General features: G+C 40.8%; 2 protein-coding genes across 13 annotated transcripts in view; one reads left to right on the top strand and one right to left on the bottom strand.

The window, feature by feature from the left end:
- Positions 1–23,240, bottom strand: part of Prepl (prolyl endopeptidase like) — a 33,190-nt gene extending 9,950 nt beyond the window's left edge. The window contains exons 1-9 of one of the 5 annotated variants that reach the window (XM_027417949.2): positions 23,078–23,240; positions 21,294–21,805; positions 12,345–12,467; positions 11,159–11,225; positions 10,237–10,443; positions 7,525–7,660; positions 5,393–5,609; positions 4,695–4,880; positions 590–787 (exon numbers count right to left, since the gene is read on the bottom strand). In XM_027417949.2, the coding sequence (XP_027273750.1) occupies positions 590–787; positions 4,695–4,880; positions 5,393–5,609; positions 7,525–7,660; positions 10,237–10,443; positions 11,159–11,225; positions 12,345–12,467; positions 21,294–21,494 (1,335 nt within the window). In that variant the 5' untranslated portion in view covers positions 21,495–21,805; positions 23,078–23,240. The remainder of the gene's footprint in view (positions 1–589; positions 788–4,694; positions 4,881–5,392; positions 5,610–7,524; positions 7,661–10,236; positions 10,444–11,158; positions 11,226–12,344; positions 12,468–21,293; positions 21,806–23,077) is intronic. The other 4 variants (XM_027417951.2, XM_027417950.2, XM_027417952.2 and 1 more) reach the window with 4 other exon arrangements.
- Positions 23,241–23,615: 375 nt separating this feature from the next.
- The window catches only part of Camkmt (calmodulin-lysine N-methyltransferase), a 365,650-nt gene continuing 361,423 nt past the window's right edge, over positions 23,616–27,842 (top strand). For 2 of the 8 annotated variants that reach the window (XM_027417958.2, XM_027417963.2), the window contains exon 1: positions 23,616–23,843. In XM_027417958.2, coding sequence (XP_027273759.1) covers positions 23,718–23,843 — 126 coding nt within the window. In that variant the 5' untranslated portion in view covers positions 23,616–23,717. The remainder of the gene's footprint in view (positions 23,844–27,842) is intronic. The other 6 variants (XM_027417955.2, XM_027417962.2, XM_027417959.2 and 3 more) reach the window with 4 other exon arrangements.

Genomic DNA, 27,842 nt, shown 5'->3' on the forward strand with positions numbered 1-27,842 from the left:
TGGTCAAGGGGTTTTTATCACAGCAGTAGAAGCCCTAACTAAGATGGATGCGCTACCTGAAACAATACTTCTTCAGAGAAGACCTCTTGGGTATCACCAGACTAGGTAAGTTCCCTTTACCACTTTCCAATATTCAGCATGCTCTCCGTTGTAGGTATCAATGCGTCTGTCAGTAGCCGTTTCTCCAGCCTCTGGCATTGTCCCTGCTATAGTGAAGCCTCATAACATCGAGGACTGTATTATTTTAGTCTATTCTAATCAGCTGCTTACCGTACTCTCAAAGTTATTACCGTTGCTGTATACCAACTTTGACTATTTACTCTTTTTATTAATTTGACTTTACAATTCAAACATAAATAAAGTGAGATGAGGGGTTAGAATACATGTCTGAAATTTTTAAGTCCATGTTAAAATAAAAACATGCATGTTAAAATTAAGAGGAAAAATCTATGTATTCCTAAAGTCATCTGGACCTTTTATAATATAAGGGATTTTCAAACAATAGTGATGATGCGGCCCTGATGCTAAGGTCTCTGGCACAGTGCACTTGCAGTATCCGGGAGCTGAAGGCAGGGATTACAACACCTACCTTGCTTTTGGCTTCTATTCGTAAAACACGACTGGTCTTTGTAATCGGATCTTCATGTCCAGTTTCCTCAAACAGTTTGCCTTCTGCAAATTTATATGTGTAATATTTTGGAGGTCTTATGGGAGAGCAAAGCTGAAAGGGGCAATTCTTTGGGTCAGAATTTGTATCCATTATGAATCCACAGGCCCAGGGAGGGAGCTGAAGAACAAAAAATATTTTCACTAATTACTACTAAAGTTTCTGAGTCTGATCCAAACAACATGACACGGATATCTACTTTCTATTATCACACAATATATCATTTATTAAATCTGTGACAAAATAGATTTCAAGTAAACAAATAAAACCCCATAGAAATTACCAATAAAGAAAAAATTATAGGAAATGAGTGTATCATGATTCTAGATTTAAATGAAATTGCTTTTATTTGGGGACACAAGCTTGGGTGATAAAATAACCAAATGGCTGAGAATAAGAGCAAATGAAATAGTGATCCTAGGCCAGCAATAGCCCACCAGTCCCCCTCTTGCAGAACATGAGACCCTTGCATGAATGTTTTGAATGGTTTCCCCACCAGCCCTTCTCCTGCTGCCTGGACAGCCAGTGATGAGAGTTAATATCCCAGGGCTACCAACAGGCTCAGCAGCTCGAACGCATTTACAATTTGTTTCTAACTTTAGCTTCGAGGCTAACCATTGTGCAGAACAAAACCTTTCCAGGCACTGACTCCGAGAGACTCAGAGCCATTATGCTCAAGATTCTTAACTTTAACAAAAAACGGGAAGGAATCAAAATTTATTCTCTTAGAGCAGCAGGGTCCGGCGTCAAGCCTTCCACTAACCTCCCACTTACACCTTTTAAACAAGCCTGGTAAGCAGGCTAACAGAGTGCTCCAGAGGCAGTGAGAGCAAGAGTCTGGAAAGAAAAGTGCCTTTCTTTTTCTGACTAATTGCAGAAAGAGCAAATTCCTTAGAAAATCAGAGGTCTTGGCAAGCAACATTGCTAGCGGGCACTACTGAGAGGGAGAAAGGGCTGTGAGCATCAAGAGTACAGACTTTCACCTGCAGAAACCACAGCCAGAGAGCACAGTGGTCAGGCCCAGTTCCACAGAGAACCCAGTGTCTGTTTCCCAGGAAAACTGACAAGGACACACATTTGCAGCAGATCTCTACTTGAAAGAGAGAAACTTAACTGTGAAGGTACAAGATTCCTTAGCCATCAGGGGTGCAAGGTTTTTCCCACCTTTCAGTAAGGTAAGTAAACTTAACTATGACTATGGAATACATTGTTTTAGCTGGTACCAACAAATCCAAGTCTGGGTTTTTCCAAAACCAAGGGACCAAGGTTTAAGCTTTAATAATACGAAGAACTGTTCTAAGGCTATGGACTCGGACACATTTGTCTAGTTGATGCAGAAGTACTAACTGTCTCAAGGGCATTCTTAAGCCATGTTTCCTACAAAGCTGTAATGTACTGAAAGAAATTTGGCCCTGAAATAGACTCTCCTGCAAATTAAACTGATGACAGCATACAGCAAAACATTTTTTGGGCTTGGGGATGATGTAAGGGTTAGTGGCTGAGTTTGTCCAGTATGTTCAAGGACCTGGCTTTGCCCCCTAGTATTACAATATATAACATTCTCAATTTACTTTCCAGGGGTTACAATAAAACATTTTTTGTTTTTGAAAAAAAATCAGAAAATATTGATGACACAATGACCAATGATAAATAGATACATGAAAAGTTTAACATTCCCATTGCTGGAGATTGTGTTTAGAAAGATCTTTTGGTCAAGTGTCCATTAGGCATAGCTGTTACACATGGAAATATGTTATTAACTACTCACACTGGGGCTAAAGATTTTGCCCATTATGTAAAGCTTAATCTATGGGTATTTATCACTGTTATCCAGTGTCATGCAAACAATTATGTACTAAAGCATTTGATTCTCTATGATGAGACCTAGAACAACATTCAAGGCATAACAGGAACCTACAATCTGGGACAGGACAGAGATCGATGAGATGAACGATGCAGCAGAAAGTAAGGACAGCGTTTGTTGTGAAACAGCAAGTGTATGCGTGTGGGATACCTTTAAATAAGAATACTTATTAAAAATAAGAAAGGACCATATTTACCAAGAAGTGTAGTCTTAGGGGCTAGGATATTGCTTAGCAGCACAAAGTCTTGGGTTCAAACCCAGGCAGCACATAAAACCACTAGTGTGGTGGTCCATGCCTGTAATCCCAGCATATGGGAGGTGGAGACAAGAGGATCAAAGTCCAAGGCCAGCCTGGGCCATACAGCCCCATAAGTTTAATTTATAGCAGAAAATTTCTACATGGCATTCCAGTTTTCCATATATATATATATATATTAAACACATTGCTAGAAACCATATATTTTCCCCATCCCTACTTATATAGACAGCAATGAATGAGGACATATTGGCAGCTTTCCAATCACAGCAGACAGAGACAACAAGAGAAGTCCTGAAGCAATGGTCAGTTTTATTTCAGGACACCTACACAGATACCTAAGAGACTGAATGTTAAAGTTAGCACTTTGATTTTAGGGAACTCCTCAGAGATTCTGTTGTTACAGGCTCCCATTATTTATTTGTATCTGTAAACAATCTTGAAATTCATCTCAGTAGTTCCTATCTGTTTGCTCCAGGCTTTGCTGGTATGGTTGCCTAATAATCTCATGCAGTACAGCTGGGACAACTCAGACTAAAAATTAACTGTTTAATTATTTATTTAATTAACTGTTAATTTATAGTCTGCTTACACCAGTTACAAAGCATCACATCATAGCTTCATCCTCCAGAAATGTATTCTGCTTTAGCAAGGTAGACTTAAGAGTTGGTTCCCTGAGGATATATGGACTTCAGCTTAGAGCTGTGTTTGAATGGCTCTCTCATTCTTGGATATTAAATTCTTATTTAATATTTCATATTAAATTCCATCTATAAATTGTAGTCTATCTCTATATTCTACAAAAGCTTTTCTGAGCCACAAACTCTTCCCTTCAAGTCCTACATTTTGTTTTTGAAACCATTAACTTACACTTAATGCTTTTTGTTGTGGTTGTTGTTGTTGTTTTGAGACAGCGTTTCTCAGTTGCTATGGAGTCTGTCCTGGAACTCACTCTGGAGACCAGGCTGGCTTCAAACTCAGAGATCCGCCTGCCTCTGCCTCCCGAGTGCTGCGATTAAAGGTGTGCACCACTACCGAAGGGCACAGGCAACATTTTTTTTATTTGTCTTAGATCATAAAAAACTTAATTCATTAAGGCCTGATATTTTATGTTACTATTTTACTATTCCATGATGCTGTATGACATTTTGTACTAAGGAGTTCAGTAAATAGGCATGGGATTGTCAGGGTTTTATTTTAATAGAAATTCTGACAATGCTGGAGTGTTATTTAAAAAGGCTTAAGCTGCTTGCTGGTCAATCCACTCAGTAATTCTTTCCCTATCAGGCAGAATGAGGCTGCCTTTTCTTCAGGGCTCGCAGCCTTAATTCATTTAATGCTGCTTTGAAGATGGACAGTAAGGTTGCCATCCATTCACTTATCAGGTTCATTTCTGAAGGCATTTGATCTTGTCTTGGTGCCACAGACAGTGTTAACTAGTTCAACACACCATTATCATCCCTCTGTGCCATGGAGACCACTGACATGCACATTGGAAGGCAGCAGGTATATACCTCACGGATAAGAAAACTGGCAGAGAGGAGATGCAGATACAAACATGTGGTGGAAGTACTGAAATATGACTACTGTCCTGGGATGTGGCCTGGGCAAGCAGCTATCAGTAGGTCTCAGTTATTTGCTGCTCCACAGATAGATACCTGACCACAGAGCTATGTAGAAAGGAAAACATGATGACCCCAACTCTATTTCTGAAGTCCATTGGTTTAAGTAAGATTGCAATAAAAACAAGGTCTCTCAAGACATTCTAATATAAATCTAGGCCTGATGAAGAGCTGGTGTGCCAAAGTCCATTTAAATTAATTTTTTTTTTTAAAAGAAAAGTACATGGCATTCACATTTTGATGCTCTACTAAGCTGAGCTGTGTTTCTGAGGAAAGCAGACATACCTTGAGAGAGCGAATGGAGTCGTCAGCCAGACCAATCACATTAACATAGAGGAGGTTGCTGTGCTTCAGGAACAGAACACAGTGGTCCTTAAACATGTCCAAGTCTACAACCTTGGTATTTCTCTTCATTGTGAAGAATAAATCCCAATTCATAATAGCTGGGGCATCGGCTGCTGTTCGCATCAGCTGTAGGAACAGGGTTAGAAGAGATCTAGGCACTAAGGCTGTAGTGTTCAGGGATGGAATCATACTAGTTGTCACAATTAAGTCTGTACTGGAGACAAAGTAGGAATGTCACCATTTTAGCCCAGGTTGGCATGCTGGTGAGACAGTGTGGTGCCATGCTTAGCCAACAGTCAATGAGTGGACAAAGGATGCATTGGTTTGCCTGCCTGAGACTAATCCAACTTGCAACTCACAACCAGGAGTTAAACTGTGCTCCTTTGAGCCAACCACGTTGGGCTTTCACAACACAAACAGTACAGATGTTTCATTTACTGAGGTTCTATATACAAGTATAGAAGGTAGACATGTCTTCTCTAAGGGAAGAGAAATGGGACTGATAATGTACAGGAAGGCAGTGTCAATCACACACTTTAAACCCCTCCCCCATTCTCTCGTGGAGCAAGGAAGGTTGGTGAGGGAAAGCCAGCACTTTTACCAACCCATCCTAAGGAGCAGGCAGAATGGAGAACTACCTTGAATTCTGTAGGTTCTCCAACATTAGTGAGGATGTATAATTCATCATCTCGATGTTCGACATAGTAAAGTACCCCATGTATTCTCTTCTGAATCAGTACTGGTGGGTCCCAAGGGCTCAGGCCATCTATCAACCACACCTCAGAAGTTGTCTTGTTCATAATATTTAGGGTGAGGAAACGACTATCTTTTGTAAGATAAAGGAAAACAAAATAGCTAGAAAGGGGAAAAAAAGCACAGGATTTCATTAAGTTATTGCTGTACTGGATGCAAACACGGGATCTGAACTATTACTGGATATGTGAGAGGTGGGCCTGCGATGACTTGACTATTAAACCCCCCCCTCTCTCTCTCTCTCTCTCTATATATATATATATATATATATATATATATGTTTATGATATGTTTAGAAGTAGGAATGATAACTGGAAGACACTTGAAATCAATGCGTCATTTGGAATGGATGTCACTATCCAATCCTTAAGCATCTCATGTGAAATGTTATAAAATACTAAAAACTGAACAAGAAATGTTTTTGGAGGGCTAGATGGATGACTCAGCAGTTAAGAGCACTGGCCACTCTTCACTCTTCTGGGTTCAATTCCCAGAACCTACATGATTGCTCACAACCATATGAAAGTCCAGTTCTAGGGGATCCAATGTCCTTTCTTGGCCTCTGTTGGTGCTGAGTATGTATGTGCTACACAGACACACATGCAGGCATAATTGCCTATACAATAAAATAAAATTTAAGAAATAAAGAAATGGGGGCTGGAGAGATGGCTCAGAGGTTAAGAGCACTGGCTGCTCTTCCAGAGGTCCTGAGTTCAATTCCCAGCAACCACATGGTGGCTCACAACCATCTGTAATGAGATCTGGTTCCCACTTCTGGCATGCAGGGATACATGCAGACAGAACATACATAATCAATAAATACATCTTTAAAAAGAAATAAAGAAATGGTTTATACAAGATCAATCTTACAAGCATCTGTGAAGCAATACTAGAACCCCTCAAAGGTGGAGGAGGAGTTACTCATGGCTAAGTCTTTGCAAGTGAAATAGGGTTACTCTTAGCTAGTGCTTTTTCTTTCTTCTGTTTTGTTTTCTTTTGAGGTTTTGAGACAGGGTCTCACTATTTTCTCTGGCTGTCCTAGAACTTAATATGTAGACTAGGCTGGCCATGGACTCACAGAGTTCTGTCTGCCTCTGCCTCCCAAGTGCTGGGATTAAAAGCATGAGCTACCACCACCTGGTTCAACCTCTCTTTCTTATTGGAAGAGTTAGGCTCTAACATTAAAGAGAAGCAATGGGTGAAGCGCTTAAGAGCTGCCTATTTTGCTGTTTAATTCCCATAAATCTTTAACTGTCTGGGTAAGATTTCACTAACTTGTAAAACGTTACATATGAACAACTAGAATTCCTCTGGGAATCTCTAAGATGTCAAGCAATTGGTATGAGTAGCATAGTATGATGTACTTAATACAATCATGGTTACTGGGCATGTTTCACTGGATCTTTTGGTTTGGATTTTCCTTGCTTTTAAAAATTCAGTCCTGTTCTTGGTGAATAGTATTTCTGCCAGGAAAAAAAAAAGTATGTAAGTGTGTGTGTGTGTGTGTGTGTGTGTGTGTGTGTGTGTGTGTGTGTGTATGGGATGCTGGGGAGGGATGGTTGTTGACTATTCGGTGACTTAAAAATTAATTTAGCATCGATCTTTCCTTTAAGAACTTACACAATGCAATTTTCATTACAATATATGGATTTTATGCTCTAGAAATAGAAATACTTGAAGACAAAGAGCCAATATTTAAAAAGTACTGATCTTTAAGAATATATTAGCAGGCACTTTCCTGAACATGGATTTAAGAGACATTCTACCATCAGAATGAAAAATTGTTTTTAAATAATCAACAACGAAAACCTTGGCTGATGTGAGCTCTTTATGGCCACATTTATAACTTTTTCATAATTACTATACCAAATTGATAGACTTAGGCAAACTCTACACATTAGTTCTAGAAGGTATAATAATAAAATAATAATTTTATTCTGTTCTCAACAATTTGAGACAACAAGCTCATTACGTTAGATAATGGGGAACTATGAGGGTAACCACAGCGTTCCAGCACCTTGGGTCTTTCTCTGTGTAGAAACGCTCATTACGTCTGTTTTCACCAAATGTGGCTCGATATACGTCATGGCATCGAAGGTTCCTCTGGAAGGTGTAGAATAAGACATCTTCATCTTCTTCATCCTTCACCCATTCTTAAAGGAAGGAAGGAAAGGGATTAGACACAGCTACCAGCTTATTGTTCTTAAAAAGGTGTAGTACTCAAAGGTTGACTGCCAAGTGAAGAAATGTGTAAGTTTATCCCTGGGAATCTACATATAGCATAAACCCGACTGATCAAACCTGTGTGTATATATAAGCCAGAGATTATAAATAAAACACCTCTACACTGTTGTAAGTTTCCCATTTCTTAGTCTTAGTCTACTCAAGCACCTAAATAAGAACTCATGCTCAGTGTTAAAGATACTGGTAAAGTCACATTTGCTTTTTGGGAGATGGCTGCTTAGTTGAAGAAACACTTTCTCTCCCACTGTGTTCAATGTTTGCTTCCAGGTAACAGGTCAGCTCAAGCTATCAAATGCATTAAGAAAAAAAAAAAAGGTTTTAGTTAAATACATCATTCTGCCTGCATGTATTCCTGTGACCAGATCTCATTACAGATGGTTGTGAACTATCAGCTGGTTGCTGGGAATTGAACTCAGGTCCCCAGGAAGAGCAGCCAGTGCTCTTAACCTCTGAGCCATCTCTCCAGTCCCACCAAATGCATTTTAACTGGGTCCTTCCTTTCCCCAGAACCTGTCCATGGAGATTTGTACACAGTTACACCATGACTGCCACCTGGCTGACAGTCACTGTAAGTCATTACTGTATGATATGAGCTCTGATCTCAGACCTTTGATGCACAAATGTATTTCTTCACTATGCAGGGGCTGGGAGAGACGTGGTACCTGAACTTGAACCTCTAGCACTCACACAGAAAGCTGTGCATGGCTATGCATGCCTGTAACCCCAGGTAAAAATCTGTGCATGGCTGTACATGCCTGTAACCCCAAGAATTGGGCTGGGGGGGGGTAAGGCAGATGGTGAGAGATGGATCACAAGGGCTTAGCCAAAATGGGGAGCTCTTGGCTCAGTGATAGATCTTGTCTCAAAGCACTAAGGCAGGGGAAGATGCCAATGTCTTATTCTGGCCATCACATGAGCAAGCATGTGATGGGGAGGTCCTTCTGTATATGTGTTTCTCTTATTGGTTGATGAATAAAACACTGTTTTGCCAATGAGGCAGGAAGTATAGGCGGGGCTATTAGAGGAAGGAGTGAGGAGAGAGAGAGAGAGAGAGAGAGAGAGGCTGCAAGGAGACGCCGTGTAGCTGAGAAGGAGTAACAGGTCTGGACCCTTCTCCAGTAAGATAAGACCAGGTGGAAATACTTAGATTAATAGAAATGGGTTAATAATTAAGAGAGAGCTAGCCAGTAAGAAGCCCTAGCCATTGGCCAATAGTTTTATAATTAATATAGTGTCTGTGTGTTTATTTGGGGCAAATTGGCAGCAGGACCTAGTGGGACAGAAACCTCCATCTTCAAGCATGGGCACCTACACCTTCACACTCACATGTGTGCAACATAGATGCAGGCACACAGACAGACACAGACATAGATACACAGACTCATAGAGTGGGAGAGGGGGGAGGGACAGAGAGAGAGAGAGAGAGAGAGAGAGAGAGAGAGAGAAAGAGGATGACTCACACATACAAGAGAATGCATTAGGTAGAATATCATTTCAATTCATTACAAAAGCATCTAATTAAACAATTCAGAAAACAATGGCAATGTAAACGGGAGACAAAGTGTGAACATGTTCAAGATGACAAATGATAAAATTTAAAGTTAGATCCTACTACTAAAAATGTTGGTTTCCATTGACGTCAGCTCAACATGTTCCAGTTTCTAGGGGTGACTCTGAGACATGTGCTATAATAGATCTCCATGTTAATGTAATAAAAATAAATCAAGTTTAAATCTGAATAAAACATTAAGCAGCAGCATCGGCAATACTTTATTAGTCTTCATAATAAACTGGCCAAGGACAACTATGTAACAGAATATTCATGTGGGACTTATATTAGTAGTGTCTTAGAAACATGAAACACTACTTTATTTTTATTTAAAATGTGTTTTATTTATTTATTTGACTTATCAGTGAGTGTATGAAGTGTGTGTGAATATGAGTGCAGGTGGGTCATGGTCCAGGTATGAAGGTCAGAGGACAACTTTCAGGCACTGTCTGTCTCCTTTCACCATGGGTTCTAGGGTTGAACTCCAGCCAGGCTATGTGGTGAGTGCTTTTACACACAAAGCCTCTTGTCAGTTCATGCAGTATTTATTTTTAAATTTTTGTTTATGTTTAAGTATGTGTGTCTCCCATGTGGTGCCTGTTGGATCTTCCAAGAGTTAAGAGTTACAGGTAGCTGTGGGTTGTCCAGCACAGGCACTGAAAACTGACCATGGGTCCTCTACGAGAGTAATATACGTGCTCTTCGTATACTGAGCCATCTCTCCAGTCCCCCACAACCACAATTTTAAAGTGAACCACTCAGCTAATTAAAGGAGGGAACATTTCATAACAGGAGGTTCATAGGAAGATGTGCAGTCCATAGAGAAATGGACCTGATCATCACCACCTCCTTCCCTACTGCGGGCTAATGACTTTCAGAGGTGCGAGGAGCTTGCTATGGCACTGCCTTTTCCAGGGGCTTGACATGGTGGCTTACCAAAACTGGACACATTTGGGAAAGAAGCTTCCATCACAGGCTGATCACTGAGCTTCACAACTATGAGGGTGGATGTTTCCGAATCCTCCGTCCTTATCTTGGCAGCCACGTATTTCTCATCAGGGGCAACTCTGATACAGTCAATGAAGGGCTGCTCCAACTTCAGTTCCTCCAGGTTGAATAGAACTTCATAATTATCGCTGTCGGCTGCATAAAGGAAAGTGGGGAAAAGAGAACTCCACAACACATACTTGTAGATAATTTCAAACTGTATCTTAATGTCTTAAGTTAACATTCTGAGGTCATATACTGATGTCCTTCTACAATAGTTATCTAAAAATATTTTGTTCAATATTATTCTATGTATTTACCCTTGAGCTACTGTGATAGTCCAGTACAATGGTTCTCAACCTTCCATATGCTGCAACCCTTTAATATAGTTTCTCATGTGGTGGTGACCCCCAGGCATAAAGTTATTTCACTGCTAGTCCAGAACTGTAATTTTGGTACTGTTATGAGTCATAATGTAAATATTTTTGTAGACAGAAGTTTACCAAAGGGGTTGTGACTCACAGGTTGAGAACTGCTGGTCTAGTATTTACAGATTACAGAATTTACAAAGAGAATACAATTAATACACATAATGTATGCAAGGTGCCAGCACAGCACTGAGACATAGAACATACATGAAACATGCTGGATTCCATGCCCACTCTCTCTGTTGATGCTTCTGAGTGTGGTTATTAATGCTATCTTAAGTCAACCCAGGTACTCAGAAACAATCATTTAAACAATTTAGAAATAATCTTTAAGAAATCCATTCTAATGGCTTCGAGCAACTACTATGAAGCTTCCTCTTAAAGATGCCTAACCTCAAAAGCCTGTTGTCATTAAAGAAAAACTGTGGTTTACCACAAATTACCTTCTTCATCTTTGGAACGGACCAAGCAGCAACCCTCTTGGTAATAAACGAAACTGCCATGCTTAATCTGACAATGAAAAGAAACGTGACTTACTCACAGTAACTTAATTAAAGGTCTCACTACTTCAGATGAAGGGACAAGACTTATCATATCACAAGAGGCAGATTACTGAACTACATGAATGAAATATGAAATGGGCCATTTTACAACAGAGGTAACAAAACTGCTTTCTTACACTCAGAATCATTGTCGATTTCTAATACACAAATGCAAAGGCATAACAAAAATCTATGCTCATTCATCTAATGTCTGTATAGTGAGATGCAATTAATGACATCAAATGGCATCTTTAAGATAATCTAAAATGATACCAGATGAGAAAACTGTTACTAGCTTGAAATGCCAATCAACATTCTGGTGTCCTTTCTTTCAAAATCACTGTCATCAACTATGCAGTACTGACTTGATTTTATACAAAATATACTGTGGTGTGACAAAGTGAGGTCAAGAGAATAAATATTATACATATATGAATGAACAGGATTCACTCATCATTCATATACATTATTGAATGAACAGGGTTCTTGTCTAACACATCTCAAATGTGAGTGATTGACTAACTTGGTTTCAGGTGGCTTAAGACACATTATGTCTAATGTGGTATACTTGGAATCTGGAATTGTTACTGCTCTTTGTATTTTCCTAGGTATGTGATTTTCACTTATAATCTCTGGCCTGTTTCTCACTCTTACTGAAAAGATTTCCAGTCTCTTTGTTTCATTTATTTCAACTGAGTAGTTATGACTGATAACTGCAAAGTGATTAACTGTATACTCAGCTTTACTACATTACATTTCCTTTTATAAAAATGCAGACACAACATGTAAATTGCTTTTGAAATAAAAAAGCAATGAGTAGTTTTATATGGACCTCTCCTTGGAATCTCTACAAATTTATACTGTTGTTCTTCAACATCTACCAGAATTCATCTATTATACTTCCTGCTTTATCTTAAGTTTTAATTTTAAGGATATTTTGTCTATTGTTTACAGCTGAATATGCTCAGTAGGCTGGAAAGGGTAAACATAACAAGACTGTGATGTGATGTTATGTCCATGAGTTATGGGTAGCTCGTATGCCTCTGATGATGTATATGGTTCTCACAGAAGACACAGCGCAGCTTACCTCGGCATTGATGATTTCGTATTCTTCTTGTGGCTGTGTTTCTAATCTTGTTCTCACTTTTTCAAATGCGTCCATGTTTTCAGAAAGGGATTTTTCGTTTTCTGGCTTAATAGGCAGAAGGTCCTAGGAACATTTTTGGTGGCACGATCAAAATTTTTCAAACTCGAAGTCTCTGCTTCTTATAATGGTTATACTTTTAACACAGGTATTATGTCAGGCATTTATGAAATGTGTTTTTACAAATCTTGTTCTTTCTCGAGCTCATCAAAAGAAAGCAGACACTTGATGCATTATACTAAGTGTATGAGTAGCACCGAGAAGCCCTGGCAACGGCAGAAACACTACATACAGCTAAGGAGGAAAGAAAATGCTTTGAATTTTTACACATTTAACAGAAATGAGAGGTGGGAGAAACCTGCTGATTTCATAAGCACTGAAATACAACCTAAAAGGAGGGAAGTATCAGTAGTTGATAGATGTTGGCTATTAATTTATTCATAGGTCACAAAATTTATTCTACCTTGTTACCACATATTCTTATATTGTTGGGATAAGTAACTCTGCAAATATAGTAGAAATGTTTATCAGATCACAAAGTTAAATAACAGCTTATAAGACAAGGCCCCCCTTCCCCCACAAGACAGGGTTTCTCTGTGTAGCACTGGCTGTCCTGGAACTTGCTCTGTAGACCAGGGTGGCCTGGAACTCAGAGATCCACCTATCTCTGCTTCCAAGTGCTGGGATTAAAGGCGTGTGCCAACACCACCCAAATCCTCCTATCCGTTTAAGAGACAGTTTATTATAAAAAAGGAAGGAAAAGCAATGGAACGTAACAACACAACATTTAGTAGAGATGGAGATGAAACTACATAATCACCCACTGTGCATTATTCAGGGCAGTAAGCTAGGCATTGGGGTGCCTCCTGGTGAGCAGGTAAGAACTAGATGGGTCATCAACACAGGATAAGGCTGAACCTAAAACTGCCATATTAGAAAAACCGTCAATAATTCACACTCTGCTGCTTTGTCTTGTATAAACAAAAGAACTGTAGTCCTGATGCCTGATTCTTCAGCCCTGTGCCAGAGATGACAACTGCACACAGATGGTGCCAGAGGGGCACTGAGCCGTGGGTGAGGGCCCCAGCAGCTGATAAACACTTACTGCCTAAGTGTGCTCATGCACTTTGCCAATAACATTGAGAATGCAAGCTACAAATGTAGTTTATTTTGTAAGACGTTTACAACCTGAAAGGAAACACAACAAAACAGAAAACTTTCCGAAACAGGCTAAATGGACAATAATCATTTTCACGAAGTTATTCTTTAAGAATTTTGGGGGGATGCTTTAATAATTAGGATTAGATTTGAAGTAGTCGTCATAGTTGTTATGGTAATCTCAACTTTCAGCATCGACTTTCTTGTAAAAGCTATTGTATATTTATTTATTTAATGTTGGGGCACATGGAGGTTAGAGAACAACTTATGAGAGTCAGTGCTCTCTTTTACTACGTGGGATGGAGCTCAGGGGGCACCTTTGGCAGCAAGCACCTCTACCCACTGAGCCATCTCCTCAGCCCATCAACTTCTACTTCCAATTGTATATCTGATTCTTGAGTAATGATTTTCAGTCAAAATAATGAAGGTTTGTCACACCTATTTTAATTCATGTTTTTGCATTTTTATAATATCTATGGCTGATATTTAGAATAAGGCAAAAAATATATCAGTAATCCTCTACTGTTGCCTAGAAAATCAAATTATAAACTGGAATATCACTAGAAATCTGTCTTGAAGCTCTACCGTAGCATATGAGAAGCTGCTTAACTGAATACTGACTGTCTTGTTGAAAAGTGTTTCTTTTTTTTTAGACAGTCTCGTGAATCTCAGGCTGGCCTTACACTTGCTGTGGAGTGGAAAGTGACCTTAGGCATCTGACCCTCCACCTCTACAGAGCTAGGTGAGGGCTGTCACTCCCAGTCTGTGGCCTGGGAGACCGAGCCGGGGCCCTGTGAATTCTTAGCAGGCACTATCAAATGAGTCCTGTCTTCATTCCCATGCCCACTGGAATCTTAAGAAGTTTCAGCAAAAAGCACCTTCAACCACGTCCCAGCCCAATGTAAAGCCCACTTACACAATGAAATGCATTAACAGTTAACCAGCCAACTTCATTATGGCAAAAACGTTAAACTCTGAAGACAAGAAATTGTGAAGTAGAAAAACACTGAATTGAAGATGAGACTTAGAGCCGGGCATTATTGGCACACGCCTTTAATCCCAGCACTCTGGAGGCAGAGGCAGGTGGATCTCTGTAAGTTCGAGGCCAGCCTGGTCTCCAGAGCGAGTGCCAGGATAGGCTCCAAGCTACACAGAGAAACCCTGTCTCAAAAAACAAAACAAAACAAAACAAAAACAAACAAACAAAAGAAGACGAGACTTGGATAGCCAACTCCAGAGCTTGGGTAGGGAGAGCACAAGGTAGGCTTGGCAAATGTTGTACCACAAAGGAAGTGCGCGAAGGACAACAAAGGCAATGTCGACAGGACACAGGGACAGTGCGAAGGGGCGTCTACTAGCCGTATGTGGGATAATATGAGCATTAAAAAGAATTAACAACTAATTTGTTAAAATACACTGAAAAAGTAAACTCCACAAACAAGCAAATGAAAAACAAACCCCTGGATCAAATACAAATTAAAATTAAGAGAAAAAGATCCTTGAAGAAACCTTTCCTTCCTTCCTTCCTTCCTTCCTTCCTTCCTTCCTTCCTTCCTTCCTTCCTTCCTTCTTTCCGTCTGTATAGCCCTGGCTGTCTTGGCACTCGCTCTGTAGACCAGGCTGGCCTCGAACTCACAGAGATCCACCTGCCTCTACCTCCTGAGTGCTGGGATTAAAGGCGTGCACCACCACCTCCTATTGAAGACACTTTCCTTTACAGAATAAAACTAACTAATCAATGCAGGAAGTGTGATAGACGGATCATTTGAAGAGCTCCGGAGAAACAAATAGGGCTGAAATCATCAAGAGAGTTAAACTCACTGGGCAAGAATAATGCACAACATCCACACCACACCACACCACACCAGAGTTTCTGCTTCCTGAAAGAATAGTGTCCCTTTAGCGACAGGGACAACTGGCAGTTTCATATTTTAGCTAAAACAATCATTAACAGTGGGACAAACTGACACTGCAACTCAGTTAGAAAAAACTGAAAAGTAAAGCCCAAGAAGAGAAAAACGAGACAATAAAAAACAAAAAACAAAAAACCCATCCCTAGAAAACTACTACAAAAGACAAATGTATAGTAAAACTAATCAAGGAAGACAAAGAATATTAGATTTGAGAAACATGGTATAATTAGTTATAATAGAGATTAGAGCATTCTAAATAGTTTATTAATTATTTGAGAATTTTATACACGAATATAACTGATCACATATATCCATCAGACTCACCTCCACGTCTCCATTCCCTCCCAAGTACAAGTGCAACCCCCACTGACTCTTCATCTCTACTGCCCTTGTACTCCTTATTGTGGTAGGCCATCCACTGGAACTTGTTCCACCCACCATGGGCCACACCCTTATAGAAAATGGGCTCTCCCTCTCCCCACACCATTAGCTGTCAATAGACCCTCAGTTACGGGAGCAGGCCTTGTGAGTCCCTGGCCTCTCCATGCTAGAATACTGACTGGCTTGATTCTCTGCAGGTGCTATAGCTACTGGGTGTTCATTAGTGCAGTGCTCCTTTGACTATGGGGGAGGGGTGAGAGGGTGGAAATAGCTGAGACAGGATTTCTCTAGATAGCCCAGACTTATCTCAAACTCAAAAAAACTCATTCTGCCTCACCCTTCTGTGTGCTCAGATTATAGGCATATGCCACCGTATCTAGTTCAAGGAAAGTACCTTTGACAGCATTCTGGCCTTGGTATCTTTTTCAAATTTTTTAAATACTACCTTTTGTATGGTTATTTCCTTATGTAGCTTTTTCATGTCAATTTGAGGAGCATTGCACTAATAAACATCCAGTAGCTATAATAAACAGCTGTGTGGCCAAGTGGGTTCTCCATAGCAATGACTGGACAACCTATTTCTGGAAAAGTCTACCAGTGTCACCTAACACTAAAAATATAAGCCCTTTTTTTAGTTTTTATTGATTTTTATATTTGTTTAGTGTGTGTGTGTGTATGTGTGTGTGTGTGTGTGTAAGTCAGGGAGCAACTTGCAAAGGTCCCTTCTCTCCTTCCACCACCTGAGTTCTTGGGGTTGAATCCAGGCCTTGACTTAGGCTTGGCACTGGGTGCCCTTAACTGCTGAGTCATCCTCATTAGCCCCAAAAGATAAATCGTGAGGCCCTCTGAATAAACAGAAAATAATTTATAAATGTGAAAACTGCGCTGAAACCTTAAAATCTGGAAACAAAGAAACTTCCTCCAGTTTCTGGTAGTTGTTTCATGTACTACATTAAATCTGTAATTAACATACCTGAAATATATATGTAAATTAGAATGTAATGTATTTATCATTTGTAAAATACTATCAAGCTTTAAAATTCTAATTATAGGGGATGGAGAGAGGGCTCAGTGATTAAGAACACTTCCTACTCTTGCAGAAGATCTGAGTTCAATTTGTAGCACCCATATGATAGCTCACAATTGTCTGTAACCCCAGTTCCAGGGGATCTCATACCTCTTCTGTCCTCACGGACACCAGGCATGGACATGGTATACAGACATACATGTAGGTAAACGCTCATGTGTATAAAAAAGCAAATCTATTAAAAAAAAAAAAGTAGGCCTCTTGCCTTTAATCCCAGCACTCGGGAGGCAGAGGCAGGTGGATCTCTGTGAGTTCGAGACCAGCCTGGTCTATAAGAGCTAGTTCCAGAACAGCCTCCAAAGCCACAGAGAAACCCTGTCTTGAAAAACCAAAAAAAAGTAGGCTCACTTGAGGCATAAAGTTGGTCCAGATGTGTAACAGAATTTTGGGATTTTGAGCAAGTTAGTATGGTACCATGATTATATTCTATAATCAAATATGCTGAGATTTTAGAGTAGTGATTCTCAACCTGTGGGTTGCAAATCCATTTGACAAACTTCTGTTTCCAAAAATATTTACATTATGATTCTTTTCTTTTTGTTTTTTTGAGACAGGGTTTCTCTGTGTAACAGCCCCGACTTTTCTGGAACTTGCTCTGTAGACCAGGTTGGCTTTGAACTCACAGAGATCTGCCTGCCTCTGCCTCCTGCGTGCTGGGATTACAGGACTGTCCCACCACTGGTCAGCTACATTATGATTCATAACAGTAGCAACATTACAGTTATGAAGCAGCAATGAAACAACTTTATGGTTGGGGGTCACCACAGCGTGAGGAATTGTATTAAAGGGTTTCAGCATTAGGAAGGCTGAGAACTTCTATTTTAGAGTGAAACATTTATCATATGGATTAAAGAAGGGTCCTAGCAGCTTTGTGTCCATTTAGTTCAAGTTCTGCTAGGACTTAGGATCCACACAGAGAATGGATCATCTCAGTGACAAAGGAATGGACTGTGAACCCAAGGAGATGAAAGAGAGAATAAAATGTGGAGAAACAACCAAGTGAAGCTGTACCTGTGATGTGGTCCCATGCTCAAATCTCACAAAATTGTCTGATTACATTTTTTCCTTGCCAAGAGTTCCTTTACCATTTCTCTCTTCTTCCCCTTTCTGATGATTTGAACCTGCTAGCTATCACTAGCAAATTTCAAAAACCCCAAACCATAGCTTCAGTGAAGAAGCAGTCTGTTAACCTATTCAAGAGGCCAGAGCTTGGGGTGTGGCTCAGAGATAAAATACTGTATTTGTTAACTGATGGTGAGGTGCTGGGCTCCACCCCAAGCCTCACAAAGTCACACACTGCTCTCCTCCCTCCCTGAAGCACCTGTAACTAAAAGATATAGGCAAATGACACATTTAATGGAAGTATTTAAGTTCTTCTTCTTCTTTTTTTTTTTTTTTAAGACAGGATTTCTCTGTGTAGCCCCAGTTGTCCTGGAACTCAGAGATTTGCCTGCCACTGGGCTTTAAAGGCATGTGCCACCACACCCAGCTAAGTTCTTTCTTATCTTTTGTATCTTGTTCAGATGGTCCTAATCAGTCATTTTTGAAGTTCTTTATTTGTGGGAGGAACAGTGTAAGAAGGTATGCAACACAGGACGAGAGGCCTCTGCTGACACTGTCCTTACTCCATTACCAGTAAATGTGAATGTGATGGAGTAAGTCCTACCATCTGGTTACTGCACTATGGAAACTTAAGGTACTGGCCAGAAAAGAATGCTACAACTGAATGAATCAGGTTAAAGCAACACCACTTCCTCACCAAGGACCTCCAGTTCCTAAATATAGACACAGGGTCAGTGGCGCACAGGCATTACATTTCAGTTACCCAAGGAACTTAAAAACAAAAAACAAAACAGACTTCTGGCTGGAGTGATGCTTATAATCCCAGTTACTTGAGATGCTGAGGCAAGAGGATTGCATCATCTGGTGTACACCAATTCCCCCCACCCCAAATAAATTAGAAACCAGGTTCTTAAACCTTAACCAACAGACATTCTAATCCAACAGAAATGGCTTCAGATATAGGAATCTGCATTTTTAAGAAGTTCCCAGATGAGGCCAGCCTGGTCTCCAGAGCAAGCGCCAGGATAGGCTCCAAAGCTACACAGAGAAACCCTGTCTCGAAAAACCAAACAAACAAACAAACAAATTAAAAAAAAATTAAGAAGTTCCCAGGGTTTCTGGCCAGTCCTGGCTTGTTCTTTTCCTTTCCATTACTTCTATTACACATGTTGTCTTCTCTTGTTAATTTATATAAGTTGTGGGTCTTTAAATAGACCTATTAAAGGTCTTCTACTTTACTATAACCTGTAAGGGTGAACACATTTGGAACTCAGAGGAATCTACCAAAAGAATTGTTTCTTTTTGTCCCCAGAGTATTTTCACATCTCTGGGGTTATCCCTAAAAAGCTTCCTTAGGTTTCAGGGAGCACAATCAGTAAACACCCCAGCATTTTGATCATTTCATTTGTCATAGAAGGGATGGCTGAAATACAAAATACAGGAAAGCAGAGATCGCTGCTTTGAAGGGAAGAAGTTCCTAAGAGCTTCTATTTGTAGAGTTGCTGTCAGTCAGGTCAGTGTCTAGAAGTGGGAATGTAAGACAAAATTAAAATTTGCCTCAGAGACAAATGGCTTCTGAGACAACCTCCTGGCTCAGCAAATGAGCTAATCTCACAGCTGCTACTCTGGTGGTAATGCCTGCTTACTATTTATAAACCAAGACAAAATGACAAAATGTTCTAATCATGATGCAGAATGAAGCAGCTCAAAGGCTTATTGCAGTAGGTAAAACTTTAAATGAGTACAAAGTATGATAAGTCTACATTAAAAACTAAACAGAACAGAAAAGGGAAGTTTAAAGTTTCTAAGTATGTGAAGTTAAGATCATAGAGCCAGGCTAACTTCCCAAAGGAAAGCAGTTTAAGAGACTGAAATGTAAGAAGTCCAGGAAGAGAAGGGGAGAGGACTAACATTAAAAACGAAAGGCAAGAGAAATGTATGTGTACCAAACAGTTACAAGCTAAGAACAAAACTGAGTAAAACTAAAAGGAACAAAACAAAACAAAACAAAATTAGGTAATAAGATTAATGTAGAAGATAATACACCAAGTGTTCACCAACAGATGGATAAACAGAATGTAGGTTATATAAATGGAATATTATCTCTATAAAGAGCGATTAAGTTATGATACATTGAGGAACCCTAAAAACATTAGCAAAATTAAACAAACCAAATAAAGAAAAGGTAAGTATTGTGTGCTTTTGCTCATCCAAAATATCAGAATAGGGGCTGGAGGGATAGCTCAGCCATTAAAGGCTAGGTTCACAACCAAAATATCAGAATAGGCAAATTCATAGATACAGGAAGTAGTTTATCCCCCCTAAACTGTTGGGGGATATTTTGGGAGAGGGTCATATGATAAGGTTTTGGAAACCGTGGTTACAGTTGTATTACAATACTGTGACTGAAACTGTAACACCTCTGAGTTCCATGCCAGAAGCAGCTAACATGGTAACTTTTAAAATATATAATTTACCACAGTTAGAGGAAGTCAAAACAGACTACAAGAAAGATCACTATGCAAGAAAATTATATAATAACACTAGAATATTGTTAGGTTAGCACCCTCAAGTGTAAGGAACCCCAGGAAAATAACTGAAGAGTAGAGAATACCTGTCAAAGAAGCAACAGGATAAACACCTAATTTCAAGTTAAATATGATGACGAGTAACATGACACTGATGCTTTTGAGAAGACAGAGGTCTATTAATAGTCACACAGGGACAACAGGTGTAGATGGGCCTGTCTCAGGCAAAACATAACATGATGCTATTCTCTCTATATAAGAGCAATCAGTTCCTCAAGGTTGAACCCAAGTCCATAGTCTGGGGCCTGGCAGAAGTATAATAGTATTTTCTTGAGGAACATAAGTTGTCAAAAATACACAATAGTTTTTCATTTTAATATTCAACCACATGACATTTATAGGAGTTTACGAATCATACAAGAATTAGCATATTTCTAGGTTTTATTAAGAAGTATAATTTGTAGTAATTTTAGGTATAATCTAGTAATTTTAGAAAGCTATATTTTAAAACACATTTGCAGGCACACTAAGTTCTCAGATCAACCAGTTTTTTATGAATTTACATTTTTATATACTTCATTATAGCTGTATAGAGTCACATACATTCTTTTGTACTCATACTGGCTACATATATTTGCGCCTGAAAAATCTTAAAATCAAGTTAGAATTACTGAGAAAATTAGTAATGGATATCTTACCCATTGATTATGAACTAAAATTAATATTAATGACCTACAAAGAGGTTAACTTAAATAGTCCATACCTTACATGAGAAGCTCCGACTTGGGATGTGTCTTGCTAATTCTGATATCTTGGATTTATTCTGCAGGTGATACTTTTTCAATCTTATTCTATTGTAATAACGATCAGCGAAGTTACAGTAATTCTGTTTCTGCATGCATTTCCCAAGGTGAGGAATACTATACTTCAAAGCTCGGAGAAATAATTTGGTTGTCTGCTGCATGGTGGCCAAGTCCCTGGTTTTTTGCTGCCTTCACATGGGTGATTTCAAATGTATAATTATACAGTAATGGGATCTCAGAGCATTTGAGATCACCACATCTTATCCCTTCCCTTTGGGGGTCATGAGCCCCTTAGGTTACCAATAATTGCAGACATCTGATAGCTTAGGTTAAGTAAACTGAAAAACTTGCACGAGTGAAAGTTCATTCAAAGCATACTTCTTGGCAGGTTTGACTTAAACATGTCATTGGTAAGGTCAATTTTACTAGGTTCAAGTTAAGCAGCAGTGATTCTGGTGCACATATGGACAAACTAAAACAAACAAAAAAAGAAAACAAGAAACAAAATAAAAATTTTGCAAATAAGTGGTAAATGGCCTTAATGGGAATCCCAGGAACTCTGAGGGTGATCAGAAGCAAAACAGGTTTTATCTTATACAATTTTGGGCATATCATTGGTTTATATGTGGAAGACAAATAGGAAAAGCCTGAATTAATAAAAGGAAGGAATAATATTTGCTGAGTGTTGGCCAGGTGCCAGATACTTTTTATCTATTTGTTTAATTTAAACTTCATATATTCTTGATGAAGAAGCTATAATGCTGTTCATTTTACAGGTGACCCAACTGTGGCTCTGGGAAGCTTAAGGAATTTCCCCAAGTCACTTGTTAAAGCAAAAAGTCCCAGTTGATTAGGAGTCTCATCTGGTACATGAGCTATTGAACTTAACCATAAAAGGATAAAAAAAAAATAAACCCTGCAAAATAAAATGTTGAGTCATCTTTGGTTTTAGCTGGATGGTAGTAACTTCATTATAACCTCTGCAGCCCGAGACCCAGGTTCAGGCTTTGGGCCTTTCATCTGGGGCTCAACTTCTTCCTTTGTAAAACAAAACAAAACAAAATAACCATACCACTTGACTTTCTGGGGTCGTTGTTTTGTAACAAAACCAGACAATTTGTTCAAGTACCTGGCACACAGTCACCACTCAACAAAATAATTTAGGTATGTTGCACACTGCTGAGTGTAACGAGAGACTTCTGTAACACATTCCTTGGTAGCACAGAAACACCAAGGTCAGTTTTACCACAGATCTGAGCAGCTATGACACCCCCTCCCCCTTTTAATCTATTATGTCGCAGCAAAATAACTGATCAGTGCAGCAGCAGCAGAAGCAGCCTGGAAGGAAAATGCCCCTAAATCGCTTCACTCGCTCCCCATATCCTCAGGCCAGTCACCCACCAGAAGATAGTGTTCGTGCAAGGATGGGGTACGGGTGGGGTAGACAGATGGGTGATCCCAGGAGAACCTATTCGTTTCCCTGTGCAAATGTGCATCCCAGGGATGTGGTGGTCTCAGGGTGCGAGGGGATGGCACTGGTTTCCACGCACAGAAGAGATGATAGGGATCAAAAAGGGGGACCAGGGAGGGATTCTAAGGGGAACCAGGGAATGGTACCGGTTACCATGCACAGACGAGATAGAGATCAAAAAGGGGGACCCAGGGATGAGGAATGGCTGGAAGGTGGTGGGGAGAGGAACTGGGACAGGGGACCCTCCAGCAACGCCCCCGGCCCCATACGTACGAAAATTGAAAGACAAGCCGGCTCTGGACACACACGGGTGAAAGCAGAGAAGACAAATACCAGAACCCGACGCTCTCAAGGAGGAGGTGCAGTCTGTCACCTCAGCCGCGTCCACCCGAAGTCTGCGCCCTGCACCCTGCAAGACAGACAACCTATCTCGCGCCGCCCAGAACTACTTTGCAGCACGTCGGTCTGCGTAAGGTCAACCCAGCCGGAGAGAAGCACATTTCGCCATCTTTATTATGGTCAGGAGGCGGGATTTTTCTCTTCTGGATTCACTGGACTAAAGACGACCCTGTCTTTTGTCTTTTTTTTGGTATCCTGGTGAGAAAGAGACAAGGTGAGAAAGGAGAAAACAACGAGGAAACCTCTGCCTGTAACTATGTCACGGCTCTCTCCCGCTCCGGCTTGCCCTCACTAAAGATGGCCACTAGCAAATTGGTGCAATGACGCGACGCCGCGGTCCCGGTTGCCAAGGAGACGCGGATACCGGAAATGCGGACTTCGGGGAGGGCGCAAGCCGGGGCTGTGGGCGGGAGGCCGGGCGTCGCAGGTCCTGACAGGGAAGAAGTTTGCAGGTCCTGGCCGGGGAGAGCGGCAGCGGAGGCGGCTCCGCGCGCGCGTCCGGTCAGCGCCGGTGATGGAGTCGCAGGTGGCGGCCTCGGGGGCTGCAGGGGCCGCAGCAGATGCGGGCGAGCGTTCCAGGATCGGAGGTGCCAGCCAGGGGGTACCCAAGGGGGCCGCCCGGTGGAAGCTCCTGCGACAGGTAAGGGCGAGCCAGCGCTCGCCACCTTTGCCTCTGGCCACTCCCCTCCCGGGACAGGACTTCTCCGTTTGCCGGGAGCCAATCCAGACCGGTCCCCTGGCTGCATCTGACCTGTCCTTGGGATGGGACAGCCATAGCCCAGGTCCCGGGAAACTCAGATGCAAGTGGGAAATGCTTTGGCTCGCCCTCTCGCCTGCCTGGTGGGTGGGACCGCCCCTCCTCGACGCTCGCACCCCGCTCGCTCTCTGTCCTGCCACTTTCCAGTTCGCCCTAACTCCAAGCCCTGTCATAGTCGCTGACTTCCACGGTGCACCTTTGGGTCCCCCAGCTCCGGAGATCCGCGTGGCTAGTTGTCTGATGGAATGGTGACCCCCAGCACGCGTTCCTAGGTGTCTGAGAGAGTGAGGGGAGCAGGCTCAGCCACTGCGATGTCTCTTCCCGCCGTGTGACAGTCAGATGTTTGTCTTCTAAGTTTGCAGTCATTAGTGGGGGTGCTCGCTGCCCAAGACGTCCCAGCGAATCCAAGTGTGTATTTAGGTTTCCTTGGTCATCATGTCACAGCAACAGAAAAGTAACTAAGACGGTGGCTCAGGGCACGGAGTCCTCACTGTGTTGTTTTACTTAGCCGTTGCTATTAGCAAATGACCATGATGTCATGTGTCGTGCAACTTCTTTGAACCACCTGGTAGTCTATTGATATAGGCTGTGATCACCTGGTGGTTTAACGGTGTGTACTTGAGCTGTATACCAGAATTCTTAGATCAGTTGGCTGGCATGTTCTTTCTCAGTTATGGTGGAAGTGTAAGAGAGGCGCATTTAAAATCCCGGCTTACACATCCAAGGCTTGGAGTTGGCACACCCAACATCTACCCCATGCATGGTCTGCTGGAGTGTGTGAAGGGACTGCCCTGAGGAACCACAGTTGCAGGATCTCCTTGACTCCATTATAGCAGAAAGAGACAAGGCAGCAGGAGCTTGAAGCACTGCTCACAGTGTGTTAGCACTCAGGAAGGAGAGAGCAATGGGTTAATACTTTTCCTCTATTCATTTAATCCCTCCCTCCCTCCCTCCCCTCCCCTTCCCTTCCCTTCCTCTTCTCCCTCCTCATCCATCCATCATCCATCCTCTCTCTCTCTCTCTCTCTCTCTCTCTCTCTCTCTCTCTCTCTCATGTTTTTGCTAGTTTAAGTAGGGGTTTACCCACTTGTTTATTGTTATTGTTTGTTTTGACTTTTGTATTTTTTTCTTGTTGAGAAAGAACATGAAGTTAGGTGGGTAAGGAGGTGGGGAGGATATGGGAGGAGTTTGGAGAGTATGATCAAAATATATTAGATTAAAATTTTTAAATAAAAAATTAGAAAAAAGAAATCCTCAAAATGCAATGTATGCTTATCTCAGTTAGCCCAAAATATTCTTTCTTTCTTTCTCTCTTTCTTCCTTTCTTTCTTTCTTTCTTTCTTTCTTTCTTTCTTTCTTCCTTTCTTTCTTTTTTCAAGACAGGGTTTCTCTGAGGCTTTGGAAACTGTCCTAGAACTAGCTCTTGTAGACCTAGCTGGTCTCGAACTCACAGACATCCCTGCCTGCCTCTGCCTCTCGAGTGCTGTGATTAAAGGCGCGTGCCACCACCGCCAGGCCCAAAATATTCTTTAAAAAATTATTGAACTATACATATTCAAAACTCAGTAATTACCATAGAACTGTAAAGTCATCATAATCATATTAATTACATTATTTATAATTAAACTAATTAAATATAAAAAATCAGAATCACATAAGACCTTGAGTTGCATCATTAGTTTATTTAATTTGATTTTTAAATTTAATTTGAGTTTTGAGAGAGTTTCATTATGTAGCCCTGGCTGTCCTGGCCTCACAGATATCCAGTCTCTGCTCCAAGTGCTAGGATTAAAGATGTGTGTCATTATGCTCTTTTTTTTTTTTTTTGTTGGTTTGTTTTTTAATATAAGTACTCATAACTGCTTAGCTGTTATCCCAGTGTTCTAGAATTATACTTTTATTTTGATTTAATTCTAGGAATATTTTGATTTCTACTATGACTTCTTCAATGACTCTCTGGTCATTCAAATTTTTATGGTCTACTTCCTTCTGTGTTGCTGACTTTCTTTTCCAGATCCTGGATTGAATTTTTCTGCTTGTGTCTTCTTTGATATCATTATCATTTTTACTAGTAAACTTTTGAAATCTTCCCCCAACATTTTATCTAGTTCAGTATTTTTGAATTTGGTGAAGAATAATGAACTTTTGGGGCACTCATGTTGCCTTGCCTTTTAATACTTTGATGTTTCTGTGATGTAACTTGTACAACATTGCTTTGAATGTCTCTAACAGTTGTGTTTGGAGACCTCATTGAGCAGCCTACCCCTGAGGCTGCCAATACATTGACAAAGACTGTACACCAAAGACTAAGAAAAGTACTATGCAATTATTTATTTAGGGTAAATGTAGAAATACTAAGTTGATGCCAGGCTTTGGTAGCACATGCCTTTAATCCCAGCACATGGGAAGCAGAGGCAGGCAGATCTCTGTGAGTTCAAGGCCAGCCTGGTCTACAGAGCAAGTGCCAGAATAGGCTCCAAAGCTATACAGAGAAACCCTGTCTTGAAAAACAAACAAACAATCTTTTAGTTGAAGTTAGCAGCACATATGTCATGGAATAATACAGCGATGATTATCATGGCCCCCCCAAATAATTTTTTTTTCCTGAGACAGGGTTTCTCTGTGGCTTTGGAGGCTGTCCTGGAACTAGCTCTTGTAGACCAGATTGGCCTGGAACTCACAGAGATCCACCTGCCTCTGCCTCCCGAGTGCTGGGATTAAAGGCATGCGCCACCAACGCCCGGCTTGTGAGTTGATGGAGGGGAGTTTTTATAAATAAGCAAAGTCAAAATACTACTAAAAGTCCCTCAAAGAGGGTCAAAAAGAAGAAAACACAAAAGACAAGAAAACAAAAAAGAAAATGGTTGGTCTGGGGCTGGAGAGATGGCTCAGATGCTAAGAAAACTGGCTGCTCCTCCAGAAAACCAGGTTTGATTCCCAGCACCTACATCACTGCCCACTACCATCTGTAACTCCAGTTCCGGGGGTCTGTTTTCCTCTTCTGACCTCCACAGGCAACAGGCACACACCTGGTGAATATACATCCGTGTATACAAAATGCCTATACACTTAAAATAACAATTAAAAAAAAAGAGAAAAGATTGACCAGAAATGAAAGACATTAGATGGCTATATGAAACATAGTAAGAAATAAAGACTAGGGGCTGGAGAGATGGCTCAGAGGTTAAGAGCATTGCCTGCTCTTCCAGAGGTCCTGAGCTCAATTCCCAGCAACCACCTGGTGGCTCACAGCCATCTATAATGAGATCTGGTGCCCTCTTCTGGCCTGCAGAGATACATGCAAGTAGAATACTGTATACATAATAAGTAAATCTAAAAAAAAAAAAAAGAAAGACTAATTGTAAAAATATTGCCAAAGAGTATGATGACAAAGTAGGCACTACAAGGTGCAAAAGAGGGAAAAAGGATGTTGGAGCAGCTTGTTTCTGGGTCCTCCAGAATTGGAGAATGCAGAAATGAGGGGTGCCGGGGTGGGGGTGAGGGGATAGTAGTGTCAGTTAGACTTCTAGGCCCTTGGTTATATACACTGGGAATGTAGCCAAATGGTCGGTTGAACTTCTAGGCTTCCGGTTATGAGCATGGGGATGCAGGAGTGGGTGGTCAGGTGAACCTTTAGGCTCTTGGTTATATGCACTGGGAATACTGTATTTTGGTTGTATTCAACTCATCACATCTATTAATGTATTGTCTCATATTCAGTTTGGCTGCTAGGTCCTACACACACAGACACACACAGATACAGACACACACAGACACACACACACAGACACACACACACACACACACATTCCAGGCTCATCTTGTATAATTCCTGCCATTTCTCCATGGGGTATCACATTATCTTAGTAGAAAACAATGTTTA

Source organism: Cricetulus griseus, chromosome 5 (genome assembly GCF_003668045.3).
Source record: "Cricetulus griseus strain 17A/GY chromosome 5, alternate assembly CriGri-PICRH-1.0, whole genome shotgun sequence".
NCBI lineage: Eukaryota > Metazoa > Chordata > Mammalia > Rodentia > Cricetidae > Cricetulus > Cricetulus griseus.